The 16651-nt window shown below is 42.2% G+C and overlaps 1 protein-coding gene across 1 annotated transcript in view; it reads right to left on the bottom strand.

Annotated features, from left to right (window-relative positions):
• Positions 1-710: 710 nt before the first annotated feature.
• LOC311101173 (carbonic anhydrase-related protein 10) overlaps positions 711-16651 on the bottom strand; it is a gene marked incomplete at both ends in the record, with an annotated part of 326103 nt that continues 310162 nt past the window's right edge. Inside the window, 4 exons of the mRNA XM_084142260.1 lie at positions 711-733; positions 2153-2327; positions 6102-6256; positions 7739-7811. Of these exons, the coding sequence (XP_083998386.1) occupies positions 711-733; positions 2153-2327; positions 6102-6256; positions 7739-7811 (426 nt within the window). The remainder of the gene's footprint in view (positions 734-2152; positions 2328-6101; positions 6257-7738; positions 7812-16651) is intronic.

Below are 16651 nucleotides of genomic sequence, written 5' to 3'. Positions count from 1 at the left end.
TATATTTTTACATGTTTATTTGTATTTTCTTTACATATTCAGTTTTTCAGCAATACTGATAATTATACTATGTACAACAAAGGCCAAGACACTCATCGGTTCATCACTTAGACAGAAGCTCCTTTCCCATTTTTCCTTTTGTAATGACCTACTGTTACAAGGCAAGAATGTAAGGTCTCGCTCTCTTGGGTTGTTGCAGTCGGCATGCCTTGTACGTGACTGTGATGACGATGCAGCTATGAGCCTTGCATACCTTCTCTGTCTGCACCACTAAGGGCAGTGTCTTAAGTCCTTAAGATCCCATTGGTAGCAAGGTGTCTATGTACAAAGGCTAAAAGTCCCACTTAGTCCATTTGAAGAAGAATGCTTCCGTGTTTTTGTACGTTTTCAACATTATATTTTATCCCCCAAAAAAGTATCAGTATCAAAACGGTTTTCGTAATAGATATTTGTACTGGACGTGTTAGTTAGCATGTGTTGGATTTCAAATAGTTGTCGATGTACGTATGAAAAGTAGTCTCTTTGCAAAGCTACGCAAAGTATTTTACTTGGTAATGTTGAGATTATTTTTTCTATTTTTACAATTCCATGAAATAATCTTAGATGAGATGCAGCCTTGGTCAGACTCCAGTTGTTTTCTTCTCTCTCTCATCCCCCCGCTCTCTTTCTGTCTGTCTTTGACTCTTGTTTCTGTGCTCATCCAAGGGAGACTACTTTAGCAGCCACTCATTCACTGGAAGAGAGGAGAGGGACAGTGTGAGAAGAACACTACTTTATATGCACTTTACACAACATTCACATCTAGCATGGAAACCTTTCTATCCTGGTTAAAAACCCCAGCAGCTTCTATAATCATAACATGACAATACATTGTTAGGATTGAGACCAGAATACATTGAACATGAATGGATTATTATCAGTTAAATAGTATACTCTACCGGAAGACACAATTATGCATTTAAAGTAAATGAAGTAACCTTGACCATGAAACATTGGCAACTGAACATGTCGTGCGTCTAGGTAAAAAGTGTCATTTCTATTATTAAATGGTGAAGTAGTGTTTTATTTATTTATTCCCAGCACCACAGAGATCCAGTTTAGTGGTGTCCATGTGACTCTGGTCTCAGGGAGAGTTGGAATATGCAAAAAAATATAAAAATAACCTGTGTGAATTAGAACAAATATAAGCAAACCAAATTCTTATTATCTTGTGTTCAAATTAGCAATGTATGCTAAATAACAGCAATTATGCAGTATATGTTAGCATTCTGCTAGCATCCCAATACACATTTCCCATTCAATTAGCCCACTGACCTAGCTGTGAGGGGGCTGAGATTCCTCTGCCTTCAAGGTTTAACCTTAGATGAATAACATATTAGATCCATTTCCCCTTTAAATTATACTTTATTCCCCCTCTGCCTCACCTTGGAGATACTTACATCTTTAAACAAGTACAACTAGTGTAATTAAAGACAGCCCTGCTGCTATTGTACTGCTTCTGTTTACTCTCTGGGGGTGTATGTGGGTAAATGTGTGTGAGTAAAAGTGTGTGTGTGTACTCACATTTGTGTGTGTGTGTGTTTCAATCTCTCAACAACTGCTGCACAGAATAAGAATTTCATCTGAGAGCGAGAGGATAAGAGAAAAGAACAGTCTGGCTACAGTACAGTAAATCCTGAAAAAAAGAATACAATGAATAATGGGGGTTACCTCTTGCCCTCACTGTATTTACGCTTCAGGGGTAAAATTCACATTTTGTGCAGCAGTTGCCCAGATATATTGGCTGAAACAGAGGAGAGGAGATGGTAAACAGACTGCATGCAGAGTCCCTGAATAACACAGATGCTGAGCTGGCTTTGTAGTTATGAAGTAGGGCTCACACACTCAGCCATTCCAACACTTGTGTTGGAAATATTGCTATAATATCACTATAAGTAATATACATTCACTCTTTAAAATCTATAAAAGTTAAGGCTTAAGACTATGCTTTTGGTATTTAATACCTTTATGAGGGCCACAAGCAGACATAAACAAAACGACCAAGGTAAATGTCCATGACTCCTTCACCGCCATTTTGTATATATCTGCTAGTCAGACCTAAACACTTGGTGCTAACAAATGGCGGTGGTGGGTGGATTGGAGCTGTGTTCACCTCGGTACTGGAGCTTCTGGGCCCTGTTGTTGGGACAGTCTTTGCCCTGCATGCTGAAGTTGATGTTAGTCCGGATGCAGCGGTTGTTCAGCGGTTGAACCGGGCGAACGTTGTCGCTCATACTCAGGAAGATCTGAGACGGCTGGTTCTGACTCAACAGCCGTAAGGAGTGCATCTGGAGAAGAGAGTGAAGGGGGATTCATTAACAAAAAGAGGCGGAAAGGAAGAGTATGTAAAGTAATGGAAGGAACAAGAGGAGAGGAGAGCAAAGCAGAGTAGAGCAGAGCAGAGGAGAAATAAAAAGATGAGATGAGAGGAGAACAGAAGTGAAGAAAAGGCACATTATTTCAGTATGAATGGGAGAAAAATCTATGTGGAGGAACAGAATTGCTGTACGAGAGGCTTATGTACACTCTTAGAAAAAAAGTTGCTAAGTAGAACCATATAGCGGAACCCTTTTTAGTGTTAGGTAGAACCCTTTGCAGAGGGTTCTACCTAGAATCCTCTATGAAGGGTTCTTAGAACTCTCCATGAAGGATTCTACCAGGAGCCCTTTTATCTTTGAAAGGTTCCATCCTAGAACCCTCCATGAACGGTTCTACTAGTCTTATTCCTGACTATACATTCCACCTCAGGATAAGAAATATAACAAGCTGGCACTTAACGAACTGTAAGAGGCTATAACAAGCAGGAAAACTTACATCCGGAGGCTGCCTTCCTTGTCGCCAGCGATTTTAATTCTGTGTCATTAAGACACGTGATGCCCAACTTCCATCAACACGTCTCCTTCGCCACTATTGGCAATAGAGTCCTAGACCACTGTTACTCTACCCACAAGCAAGCATACAAGGTCCTCCCTTGTCCGCCAATCAGAAAATCAGGTCATGACTCCGTACTTCTGCTTCCTGTTTACAAGCAGTAGCTCAAACAGGGAGTACCCATGACTCGTTCCCTTGAGAAATGGTCATCAGAATCAGAGATTATACTACAGGACTGCTTTGCTCATGCTGATTGGAATATGCTCCGAGACTCCGCCGTTAACATCGACGAGCTAACCACCTCTATCCCGGCTTCATAAGGAAATTGGCGATGTTGACCCCACAGTGAAGGTTCGCTTCTTCTCCAATCAAAAGCCCTGGATTAATGGCGAGGTTGGCGTTAACCTAAAGCGCAGGGCTACCACACACAGGACCATCGCAGACAACGGCTGAGGACAGGAACAAGTACAAGAAGTCCCGCTACGACCTCTGCTGAGTCATCAAACGAGCAAAAGTGGAATCATATTACACAGGCTCCGATGCCCGTCACATGTGGCAGGGGCGACAGTCCATTATGGATTACAAAGGAAGACCCAGCCCAATGATGCCTCTCTAACAGACGAACTCAGCGCATTTTATGCACGCTTCGACAACAACACCACCACCACCATACCATGCGTGAGGGCTCCCACCGAAAGCAGAGTACTGGGTGATCTCGCTCCCAGAGGCTGACGTGAGTAAGGTCTTTAATCAGATCAACACTCGCAAGGCGGGGCTGGACGGTATTCCGGGGCGCGTTCTCAGAGCATGCGGAGATCAGCCTGTCCTTGTCCCAGTCTGTAATTCCCACATGTTTTAAGATGACTACCATCATTCCTGTTCCCAAGAACTCTAAGGCTACATGCCACAATGACTACCGCCCTGTAGCGCTCATATCTGTAATCAGGCTGGTTATGGCACACATCAACTCCATCATCCCAGACCCACTCCAATTTGCATACCGCCCAAACAGATCCATAGACGACGCAATCTCAATTGCACTCCACACTGCCCTCACCCACCTAGATCAGAGGAATACCTATGTGAGAAGGCTGTTCATTGACTGCAGCTCAGCGTTCAGCACCATTGTCTCCTCCAAGCTCGTCACCAAGCTTAGGATCATGGGACTGAACACCTCCCTCTGCAACTGGATCCTGGACTTCATGACTGGCCGAACCCAGGTAGTGAGAGTAGACATCTCCTCCACCACGTGTACCCTCATCACTGGGGCTGAGCTCCCTGCCATCCAGGACCTCTATATCAGGTGGTGTGAAAGGAAGGCCCGGAAAATCGTTAAAGACTCCAGCCACCCAAGCCATAGACTATTCTCTCTGCTTTCACATGTCAAGCGGTACCGGTGTAACAAGAATGACACCAACAGGCTGCTGAACATGCTTCTATCCCCAAGCCATAAGACTGCTAAATAGTTAACAAAATGGCTACAAGGACTATCTGAGTTGACCCTTGTATTTATTTAAAAGTCTCTATGCACACTCACAGCACTCTACACACTCATGAACACTGACACTCCAACACACACATAACATGCACACACATTTATACTGACTCTACACACACACTCATATAGAATCTACATTTACGCTGTTGCTCCTCTGTTTATCATACATCCTGATGCCTAGTAACCTTACCCCTATACATATCTACCTCTATCACTCCAGTATCCCTCCACATTGTAAATATGGTATTGAAACTGACCCTGTATATAACTTCTTACTTTGTCGTGTTCTTCTTATTTGTTATTTTATTTGTGTTTTTGTTCTACCTTATGTTATTTGTAGTACTACGTTGATATTGATTTCTGCATTGTTGAGCTTGTAAGAAATTGGCATTTCACAGTACTTGTTTGTGTATGTGACATTAAAACTTGAACCGCATTTGCATATTTTTTATGACAATACATTACATATATCATAAGGTCTTTCTTTCAAGGCCTGTTATACCCTAACACAGTGGTTGGAAACTCCTGGTTTACAGGCCACATCAGGCCTGCAAGTCACATTATGCTGGCTTGCAAAGTGTTGTGTAATTCCTATTGGAATCCAACCGGAGTGAGGATATCCAACAATTTAAAGGTTTAATTACCCGCAACCTGCATTCAGAATGACTGCTAGGGTAGAGAAGATTGCTAACAGAGACTACCTAAATCATCTAAACTGGAACAACCATCTCAGTAACGGGTGCAATAAGTCCAACTACTAACAGATTGGATTAGTTTAGAAAAATGTATGTTATTTATCTTTGTGTAGCATAAGATTAATCAACCAATCAATGTACATGCAAAAACACATATTGAAACAAACAATTCTGAAAACCAACCTGCAATAAAGCATGCTGGGAGAAAATGATAATGATGGGCGTGGTTTTGAGTGTTTTACTCTACAGAGTAAAAATGACACAATTACACTCAACTCTGGTTATTAACACCAACACTGGGGTTATTTTACACCACCTTACAGAGTTAATTCAACTCCTGAATAAATACTAGAAATGTTAGACTGACAAATCAACACTAGGCAACACTGGCCAAGGGGCTAATTTGCTGTGCACAATACAATACACTGCTGGTTCACTCAGACTCCCTTCTATTCTCGTACTCTCTGCTCAATAAAATCACAGAAAATACTTATTTGAAAGAAAGAAATGATGGCAAAGATATCAACTGTCAGTACTGTATATGTAAAATTGGAATACCAGATTTTGTAGAAATATTCCCATAGGTACAGTTTAAAACATTCTCACATCTATCTTTTTAAATGTATCAGATTACTCAAACTCCTGATGTAAAAGTTTAAACACTGAGGTAAACACTAATGCCAAGGCAGAGAAAGAAAAATACAATAACAGCTTATTCAGATTCAGAAGGGTTTTATGTAGAACCCTTCTTGCCTTCCAAATAATCATTTTTTCCTTACAAAGAATTATCAAAGAACCCTTTATTTGAAAAATGGTTCTTAGGATGAAATAGGTTCTAGGTAGAACCCTTTGCCTTATAAAGAACCCTTGTCTTCTAAAAAGGGTTATTCAGATGAAAACAGATATTGATAGAATCCTATGCCTCCGCAAATAACACTTTTGGAACCCTTTTTTCTAAGAGTGTATCTAAGCAGTAAGGAGCTACTTTAGAGACGGACCTGCATCCGTGTGATGTACACTGGCTTGTTCATCAGGATCCACGTGGCCGTCTCAAAGCACGGCGGGATGGTCATGGACCCATCGTACGTGATAAAACTAGAGGTTTCTGGGTAAATCTCCTCGATGTTCAGGCCCGTCAGTAGATACGCATCATCTGGAGAATATGGGCAAGATAGACAGGTTAGAATTCAATAAAACATCTTAATATGTCATTATAGCAGATTTCTTCAGTCCTGGGCCTGGAGAGCTACAGGGTGAGCATGCTTGTGTCCTAGCTCAGGTCCAACCCAAGCACTTCTTAGTTGAATTAGATGTGTTTGTGCTAGGCTGGAAGAAAACCCTGCACCTCCCGTGGGTCCCTAGTTCCAGCATTGTAGAACACTGTATTGTAGACTTGGATCAATCACATTTCATGTCCTCTCAAGCTACATTTTGTTTTGAATTTACATTACATGTTTGTCATCCAGTTTCAAAACGTATTACATTACATCCACTCTAACCAGTATGTTCGTCATTTGCATGTACAAGTTTTGCAGATCGCTCATTTCAAATTGAGCTAGGTTCCCTACAACTGCTTGACAGTCAGTTGGTATAGCAGACTGCATCACAAACCCCTTTTATGCAAAGTACTTCCCTCATCAGGAATGTAATTAGAATTACTGCATCTCTCTCTCTCTCTCCCTCTCTGTCTGTCCATCCCTCTCTCCATCATTCTCTCTCTCTTTCCATCTCTCTCCATCTCTCCCTTGGTCTCTCCCTCTCTCTCTCTCTCTCTCTCTCTCTCTCCACACTCCGCTAACACACTCTCAATATGTTGTCATCTGTTGTGGTTTCAGTTTATAATAAATGGGAGCCAACTGCACTTTGTTTGTTGTGACGATGTCACAGTAGCTGCTACCTCTTGGCTAATGTAGACTGGCACTGGGCCTTTAGATGCTATTCACATTCACACAGCGTATTTATCTAGACTAGAACAACATAAACATCAGCATGCTCACCAGCCTCTACCCTACAGGTAAGATATAGACAGCCTGAAAGGTAAAGAATAACAAAAAAGCCTATCCTTAATCTGTGAACATCAATCATGTTCTATTCCATTACCACCTCACTAAACCTGCCCCTGCAGTCCTGTTACTCCCGCTCCACTATCACACATCTCTGATAGCCGCGTAGGCATTAATAATTCCATTCGGATGCTGTGTGTGTGGGTGTGCATGTGTGTGGGTGCGTGGAGAGGGTTTTGAAAAATACATGGCCTGGGCAAGTAGAGCTGCAGGCTGAGAGAAGGGTATGCCGGAGGACTCCTGGGGTTGAGGGGGCAGTGTGTGTGTGTGTGTGTGTGTATGTATGTGTGAGTTTATGACAGCTCGCTGATGCCTCTGAGACCTCCAATCCACTGGGGGTCCCTGTGATTATTCAGCCTCTTCTCAATCCCATTAATCCAATTATGGACCTCTCTTCTTAACCATTGCCCCGGGCGATCTCAGCAGCCATTCCAATATGGCTATCTAGCAGCCCTAGTTGTCTCTGCCTGGTAACCCTCTGGAGGAAGGAACTGTCTACTGCAGACTCTCTAGCTACTCTTTGACTTTCCACTGTGTTTTCCGTTATAGTATATATGTGCATTTCTACTTACTTTTATATGTTATTCTTGTGATGGTGTCCCTGTTCAACATTCGATTCAGGAACGCATTTGAAGTCTCCGCAATCTGGAATACAAGAGAAGAGAAAGAGTCAGAGTTACAGGCTTTGGTTTTTCAAATTTATGTTTTAAGGTTGGACTTTAGCAAGTATATCTCTTTAGCAGGTTGGGCGCACCGATTGGTGTCACCTCGTTAGTCAGTGTGTGTTACACCAGTGCTGGCTTGTCCATCTCGTTAGTCGGAAGGTGTTTCACCTGTGCTTGCCCATGTGATATTTAAGAGTGGCCCAGTGCTCCAGTTGACTTGATAGATGAGGAGTGTCAACACCATTAGTTGGCTCGCACTATTTATTTAAAAAAATGTAGGGAGTGGATCAGCTTTAATATTGCAAATAGATTGTGTCTTCTTTCAATGTAATTGTCTGCATCATTTCCAACCCCCATATACAGTGAGGGAAAAAAGTATTTGATCCCCTGCTGATTTTGTACGTTTGCCCACTGACAAAGAAATGATCAGTCTATAATTTTAATGGTAGGTTTATTTGAACAGTGAGAGACAGAATAAGAACAAAAAAATGCAGAAAAACGCATGTCAAAAATGTTATAAATTGATTTGCATTTTAATGAGGGAAATAAGTATTTGACCCCTCTCAATCAGAAAGATTTCTGGCTCCCAGGTGTCTTTTATACAGGTAACGAGCTGAGATTAGGAGCACACTCTTAAAGGGAGTGCTCCTAATCTCAGTTTGTTACCTGTATAAAAGACACCTGTCCACAGAAGCAATCAATCAATATGATTCCAAACTCTCCACCATGGCCAAGACCATAGAGCTCTCCAAGGATGTCAGGGACAAGATTGTAGAACTACACAAGGCTGGAATGGGCTACAAGACCATCGCCAAGCAGCTTGGTGAGAAGGTGACAACAGTTGGTGCGATTATTCGCAAATGGAAGAAACACAAAAGAACTGTCAATCTCCCTCGGCCTGGGGCTCCATGCAAGATCTCACCTCGTGGAGTTGCAATGATCATGAGAACAGTGAGGAATCAGCCCAGAACTACACGGGAGGATCTTGTGAATGATCTCAAGGCAGCTGGGACCATAGTCACCAAGAAAACAATTGGTAACACACTACGCCGTGAAGGACTGAAATCCTGCAGCGCCCGCAAGGTCCCCCTCCTCAAGAAAGCACATATACATGCCCGTCTGAAGTTTGCAAATGAACATCTGAATGATTCAGAGGAGAACTGGGTGAAAGTGTTGTGATCAGATGAGACCAAAATCGAGCTCTTTGGCATTAACTCAACTCGCCGTGTTTGGAGGAGGAGGAATGCTGCCTATGACCCCAAGAACACCATCCCCACCGTCAAACATGGAGGTGGAAACATTATGCTTTGGGGGTGTTTTTCTGCTAAGGGGACAGGACAACTTCAACGCATCAAAGGGACGATGGACAGGGCCATGTACCGTCAAATCTTGGGTGAGAACCTCCTTCCCGCCAGGGCATTGAAAATGGGTCGTGGATGGGTATTCCAGCATGACAATGACCCAAAACACACGGCCAAGGCAACAAAGGAGTGGCTCAAGAAGAAGCACATTAAGGTCCTGGAGTGGCCTAGCTAGTCTCCAGACCTTAGTCCCATAGAAAATCTGTGGAGGGAGTTGAAGGTTCGAGTTGCCAAACGTCAGCCTCGAAACCTTAATGACTTGGAGAAGATCTGCAAAGAGGAGTGGAACAAAATCCCTCCTGAGATGTGTGCAAACCTGGTGGCCAACTACAAGAAACGTCTGACCTCTGTGATTACCAACAAGGGTTTTGCCACTAAGTACTAAGTCATGTTTTGCAGAGGGGTCAAATACTTATTTCCCTCATTTAAATGCAAATCAATTTATAACATTTTGACATGCATTTTTCTGGATTTTTCTCTTGTTATTCTGTCTCTCACTGTTCAACTAAACCTACCATTAAAATTATAGACTGATATTGTCTTTGTCAGTGGTCAAACGCACAAAATCAGCAGGGGATCAAATACTTTTTTCCCCTCATTGTATATACAGAACAAGTCAAAGGTTTGGACACACCTACTCATTCCAGGGTTTTTCTTTCTTTATTTTTTACTATTTTCTACATTGTACAATAATAATGAAGACATCAAAACTATGAAATAACACATATGGAATCATGTAGTAACCAAACAAGTGTTAAACAAATCAAAATATATATTATATTTGAGATTATTCAAATAGCCACCCTTTGCCTTGATGACAGCTTGGCACAATCTTGGCATTCTCTCAACCGGCTTCACCTGGAATGCTTTTCCAACAGTCTTGAAGGAGTTCCCACATATGCTGAGCACTTATTGGCTGCCTTTCCTTCACTCTGCGGTCCAACTCATTAAACATTTTTTTTTTTTTTTTTAACAAATGTATTCAAAACTAACAAATGAAATACATTTACATAAGTATTTAGACCCTTTGCTATGAGACTTGAAATTGAGCTCAGTTGCATTCTGTTTCCATTGATCATCCTTGAGATGTTTCTAAAACTTGATTGGAGTCCACCTGTGGTAAATTCAATTGATTGGACATGATTTCGAAAGGCACACACCTGTATATATGAGGTCCCACAGTTGAAAATGCATATCAGAGCAATAACCAAGCCATGAGGTTGAAGGAATTGTCCGTAGAGCTCCGAGACAGGATTGTGTCGAGGCACAGATCTGGGGAAGGATGCCAAAACATTTCTGCAGCATTGAAGGTCCACAAGAACACAGTGGCCTCCATCAATCTTAAATGGAAGAAGTTTGGGACCACCAAGACTATTCCTAGAGCTGGCCGCCCAGCCAAACTGAGCAATCGTGGGAGAAGGGCCTTGGTCAGGGAGGTGACCAAGAACCCAATGGTCACTCTGACAGAGCTCCAGAGTTCTTTTGTGGAGATGGAAGAACCTTCCAGAAGGACAACCATCTCTGCAGCACTCCACCAATCAGGCCTTTATTGTAGATTGATGAGGAGAAAAAATTATGTAATCAATTTTAGAATAAGGCTGTAAAGTAACAAAATGTGGAAAAAGTCAAGGGGTCTGAATACTTTCCGAAGGCACATATGTATAAAAAATATTGCATTTCTTAATTTATTTCCACAATTAACAAATAATTACATTTACATTTTAGTCATTTAGCAGACGCTCTTATCTAGAGCAACTTACAGTTAGTGAGTGCATACACTTTCATAATATGCGTAATACTGAATGCACTTCATACGAAGGACTGGCATTATAACAAAAATGTTATTGGGGCAAGCAATTATTACTTTGGGAAACAATTATTGAGATTCATCCTATACTGTCCCGAACATCATTACCCCTTAGCAACATCTGTGGGATACATACACACACTCTCCCCACCTTTCCCCCACAAACAACCACAAGCTCAGATGTTCAACAGTTGTTCCATCACCCAACTCAAGAGAAGACTTGATGTGCGAATGCATATACAGTTGTAGCTGTTTGAGAAGGCATGCAAAATTGAGCAAGAATGGGGAGATTTGCTTAACCAATGTCAAGTCCTCGCTGATGGAGCTCAGATACATGTTGATTTCTAGACAAACAATCCTTTATCTGATTTGCCTGATTTCGTTTTGCTCCACCTTTTTGGTTTGCTTCCTGTCTTTGTATTTGTATTTGTATTTATTAAGGAGCCCCATTAGCTGATGCCAAGACAGCAGCTACTCTTCCTGGGGTCCAGCAACATTAAGGCAGTTCTATACAATTTAAAATATTACATGACATTACATTTCATAACACTTTTCACAACACATTACGTGTATCCTCTCAGGCCACTACTCTACTATTACATATCTACAATACAAAATCCATGTGTACGTGTGTGTAGAGTGCGTGTCTTATTATGTGTATGTGTGTCTGTGCCTGTGTGTGTGTCTCTTCACAGTCCCCGCTATTTTTTATCCTGTTTTTTAAATCTGATTCTACTGCTTGCATCAGTTACCTGATGTGGAATAGAGTTCCATGAAGCCATAGCTCTATGTAGTACTGTGCGCCTCCCATAGTCTGTTCTTGACTTGGGGATTGTGAAGAGACCTTTGGTGGAATGTCTTGTGGGGTATTCAAGGTGTCGGAGTTGTGTGCTAGTAGTTTAAACAGACACCTTGGTGCACTCAGCATGTCAACACTTCTTACAAAAACAAGTAGTGATGAAGTCAGTCTCTCCTCCACTTTGAGCCATGAATGATTTACATATTCATGTTAGCTCTCCGTGTAAATTTAAGGGCCAGCTGTGCTACCCTGTTCTGAGCCAATTGTAATTTTCCGAGGTGCCTCTTTGTGGCAACTGACCACACGACTGAACAGTAGTCCAGGTGCGACAAAACTAGAGCCTGTAGGACCTGCCTTGTTGATAGTGTTTTTAAAAAGGCAGAGCAATGCTTTATTATGGACAGACTTCTCCCCATCTTAGCTACTGTTGTATCAACATGTTTTGACCATGACAGTTTACAAACTAGGGTTACTCCAAGCAGTTTAGTCACATCAACTTACTCAATTTCCACATTATTTATTGCAAGATTTAGTTGAGGTTTAGGGTTTAGTGAATGATTTGTCCGAAATACAATGCTTTTCGTTTTTGAAATATTTAGGAATAACTTATTCCTTGCCACTCTGAAACTAACTGCAGCTCTTTGTTAAGTGTTGCAGTGATTTCACTTGCTGTAGTAGCTGACGTGTATAGTGTTGAGTCATCCTCATACGTAGACACACTGGCTTTACTCAAGGCCAGTGGCATGTCATTAGTAAAGATTGAAAAAAGTAAGGGGACAGCTGCCGTGGGGAATTCCTGATTCTACCTGGATTATGTTGGAGAGGCTTCCATTAAAGAACACCCTCTGTGTTCTGTTAGACAGGTAACTCTTTATCCACAATATAGTAGTAACACATATGTTTTTCCATCTGCAGACTATGATCAGACTATGATCAATAATGTCAAAAGCCACAATAATGTACATATTACCCCAATTACCTCGACTAACCGGTGCCCCCGCACATTGACTCGGTACCGGTACCCCCTGTATATAGCCTCGCTAATGTTATTTTTACTGCTGCTTTTTAATTATTTGTTACTTTTATTTCGTATTATTTTATATAGTATTTTTCAGTGTTTTTTTTTTTGGTATTCTTTCTTAAAACTGCATTGTTGTTTAAGGGCTTGTAAGTAAGCATTTCACTGTAAGGTCTACACCTGTTGTATTTGGCGCATGTGACAAATACAATTTGAATTTATTTCGTAGTAGTCCCGTGTAGCTCAGTTGGTAGAGCATGGCGTTTGCAACGCCAGGGTTGTGGGTTTGATTCCCACGGGGGCCAGTATGAAAATGTATGCACTCACTAACTGTAAGTCGCTCTGGATAAGAGTGTACGCTAAAATAAAAATAAATAAAAAGTCTAACAATTTGGTGTGTTTTTTTCTTCTTTTGTTTGCCTCTTCTTGGGCAGATTTAGTGGGCACTCATTGTGGGTGTCTTTTAGGTTCCAGTTGTTGTTGCTAGCCAACTTTCAGTGGACACCCCCATGAGTGTCTTTCAGAACCCCTCCTAAAACCTCACCTGTTTTGTTTTGGTGTTGTCAGTGACTCTTTGTTAGTTTCCCCTTCTGTTTGAGTGATGTTATTTGGTTTTCTAGCTGGGGAATGTAACAGAATGGTGGCCCGTCCGGGATCTTGTTTCCCATGAGTATGGTAGTCGCTCTAATCATCTACTCTGAAGCTCTGCTGTGCCCAGATATTTGAGTGCTCAAAATACACTTTTGGGTAGAGTATCTGTAACTGACATCTACCTTGAGGCGTTATAAGATTGGTGAAATCATTTTGAAAGTTGCATAAAAACACAGGTTAATAAAATTAAAATAAAGTCATGGATTTTAAGTTGAAAGCATTTGTGGAAAACCCTACGTGGTAGATGCTAGATAAATGCACAAAGGCGAATCTGCTCGTCATTTCAAAGCATTAAGACATCAATGTGGCATCTGGTGATCCAAAAGCAGTAGTCAAAGAGTTGATCGGTACTGATTTGGTGGAGGAGGAAATCCTTCCAGAGAGGGAGGATGATGGAAAGGGCGCTGCAGGCAGTAGAGTACATCCCGTAGACATGCGACTAAGGGAGTTAGAACTAAAGGCAAAGTTTGAGCAAGGAAAATTGAAAGAGCTTGAGCGCAAGGAAAGATAACGTGAGGAGAGATTGGAGCAACATAAATTAGAGTTGGAGCACAGGGAAAGACAAGATGAGCGTGCAGCCAAACAACAAGAATGTGTAGCCAGACTATAACAACATGTGCATGCCATTTGATTAAAAGAGATGGAGCTGGAAGCGCGACAAAGGGAGATAGACCTGGAAGCACTCAGAATCCAGTCAGGCCATTCTGCACCCTCAACAGATTTAGATCTTGGTTGGAACAGCCAACTTGTACTGCCTTTCAACGAAAAGGAGGTGGATGTATATTTGTCTCTGTTTGAGCGGATTGCCACATCCCTAAAATGGCCGCAAGATATTTGGTCAATGCTCCTCCAAAGTGTTCTTGTGGGAAAGGCTCAGAAAGTGTACCAGAGTTCAGATTATGACACTGTTAAAGCTGCTATCCTTTGGGCTTACGAGTTGGTCCCAGAGGCATACAGGCAACAGTTCCTTAAATTACGAAAGACAGAATCACAAAGCCATGTTGAGTTTGCAAGGGAACAAGCATGTCTTTTTGATCGGTGGTGTGGTTCTCAAGAGTTCAAGGATCTTGAGGGTTTAAAGACACTCATACTTCTCGAACAGTTCAAGAATTGCCTTCATGAAAAGGTTGCTACCTACATTAATGAGCACAAGGATCTCACTCTTGAGAAAACTGCAGTTCTTGCATATGAGTTTGTGTTGACACATAAAACTACCTTCACAAATAAAGCACCCACTAGTTATCCCTATGCAAAAAGCAATCCAGAGAAGTCACCTCCTATTACGAGGTTTAAGTATTTTCCTACAGTGCCCAAAGATAAAGACCGGCAGAAAACTGGTTTTTCGTATCCGCCGTGAGAAAGGACACATTGTCTCTCAGAGTCCCAAGTTGAAACAGAAAAATAAGAGAGAGAAAAATCAGTTTCTTCTTGTGGGAGCACTCCAGCCCATTACGTCTCTGGTTGGGATTAGTGTATCTCCAAACAGAATTTTGGATCAGATGTGTATGAACCCTTTGTTTCAGACGGGTTCGTGTCTCTGCAGAGTGGCAATGCTTTTAATCAGCCGGTGAAGATACTGTGAGACACTGGGGCAGCCCAATCCTTCATTCTGGAGGGTATTTTGCCTTTGTGTGACACTTCAGCAACTGGTTACAGTGTGTTCATACAAGGTGTGGAGATGGGTTGCATGGAAGTCGTTTGTATAATGTGGAACTCGAGTCTGATCTTATTTCTGGTTCCATTGTCATTGGAGTGAGGCCTAGCCTACCGGTGAACAGTGTCTCATTCATTTTGGGAAATGATTTGAATGGAGGGAAGGACATGCCAAATCCTATCATTTGTAAGGACCCCAGAGTAAAGGAACATGATGGGTTATCAGAAAAGTACCATAGAGTGTTCCCAGCCTGTGCCGTTACACGTGCTATGTCAAATGTTGAGGAGGATGTCAGCAATCCCACCATGGTTGATCTGTCTGAGACGTTTATGGGTGATCCTGATTTCTGTAAACCTCCTGAGTTGACCTCTCCTTTGAAAACCCCAAAGGTAAGCGAGTTTGTAGGACCGCTGAAGGAAGAGAGGGTCCCTACCACAGGAGGTTGGTGGTATCTTAATTGGGGAGGACGGGCTCGTGGTAATGGCTGGAGCGAAATAGGTGGAATGGTATCAAATACATTAAACACATGGTTTCCATGTGTTTGATGCCATTTCCCACGGGGGGCCAGTATGAAAAATGTATGCACTCACTAACTGTAAGTCGCTCTGGATAAGAGCGTCTGCTAAATGACTAAAATGTAATTCCATTTGCTCCGTTCCAGACATTATTATGAGCCTCCACTGGTCCCTACAGTTGACACTTTGATGTATAGGAAGCAGCTGATTGCGGAACAGAGTAAAGATGTTTCCCTCGCCCCTCTTTTTGCTGAGAGACGTCCAGAGGAGGAGTTTGATGAAGTTTGTGTGGGTTACTTTGATAGAGATGGTGTTCTAACGAGGAAATGGCATTCTCGCGCCACTTCTGGGCAAGACGATTTTCCCAGTTTATCTCAAATTGTCATTCCAGTTACGCTTCGACAAGAGATACTGAGGTTGGCTCGCGATGGTAGTTTGGCAGGCCATCTTGGGGTCAACAAGACGTATGACCGTATTTTGCATAACTTCTTCTGGCCTGGTCTGAAACAGGATGTCGTATCTTACTGTAAATCCTGTTATGTTTGCCAGCGGACGGGTCCCATGTGGCTCAGTTGGTAGAGCATGGCACGTGCAACACACCCTATTTGTGGCCCAAGTCCAGTTTCTGTGACATCATTTACAATGTTCCTGGCATTGTCTGTTGTGACAGGGATTGTTATGTTGGGCCTCAAGTAGAGGTCTAAAAAGTTGGACCCATTCTGAAATGGACCTGGGGCTTTCCCACCCAGACAAATATGCATAAATACATTTTCAATATAGAGACACGTTCCGAACAGACCCGAGGACGACCAGTTCCGTATAGATGTGGTCGGATCCGAGTAAGGGAATCAGCAGAAAATTCCATTTGTAAGCTACTTTATTAACCAGAGCTGATACAGCATGAGGGAGAGCAGGTGGAGGATGGGCCTTGCGGTGTGTGTACTGTGAGCGAGTGAAACGGGAGCAAGGAGGCATGAGGGAGAGGCAGCAACCAACCGAGCCGACTTGCTCTAGT

The sequence above is a fragment of the Coregonus lavaretus genome, assembly GCF_964263955.1.
Source record: "Coregonus lavaretus genome assembly, chromosome: 25".
Taxonomy (NCBI): Eukaryota; Metazoa; Chordata; class Actinopteri; order Salmoniformes; family Salmonidae; genus Coregonus; species Coregonus lavaretus.
This window is presented reverse-complemented; position numbering and strand designations above follow the sequence as displayed.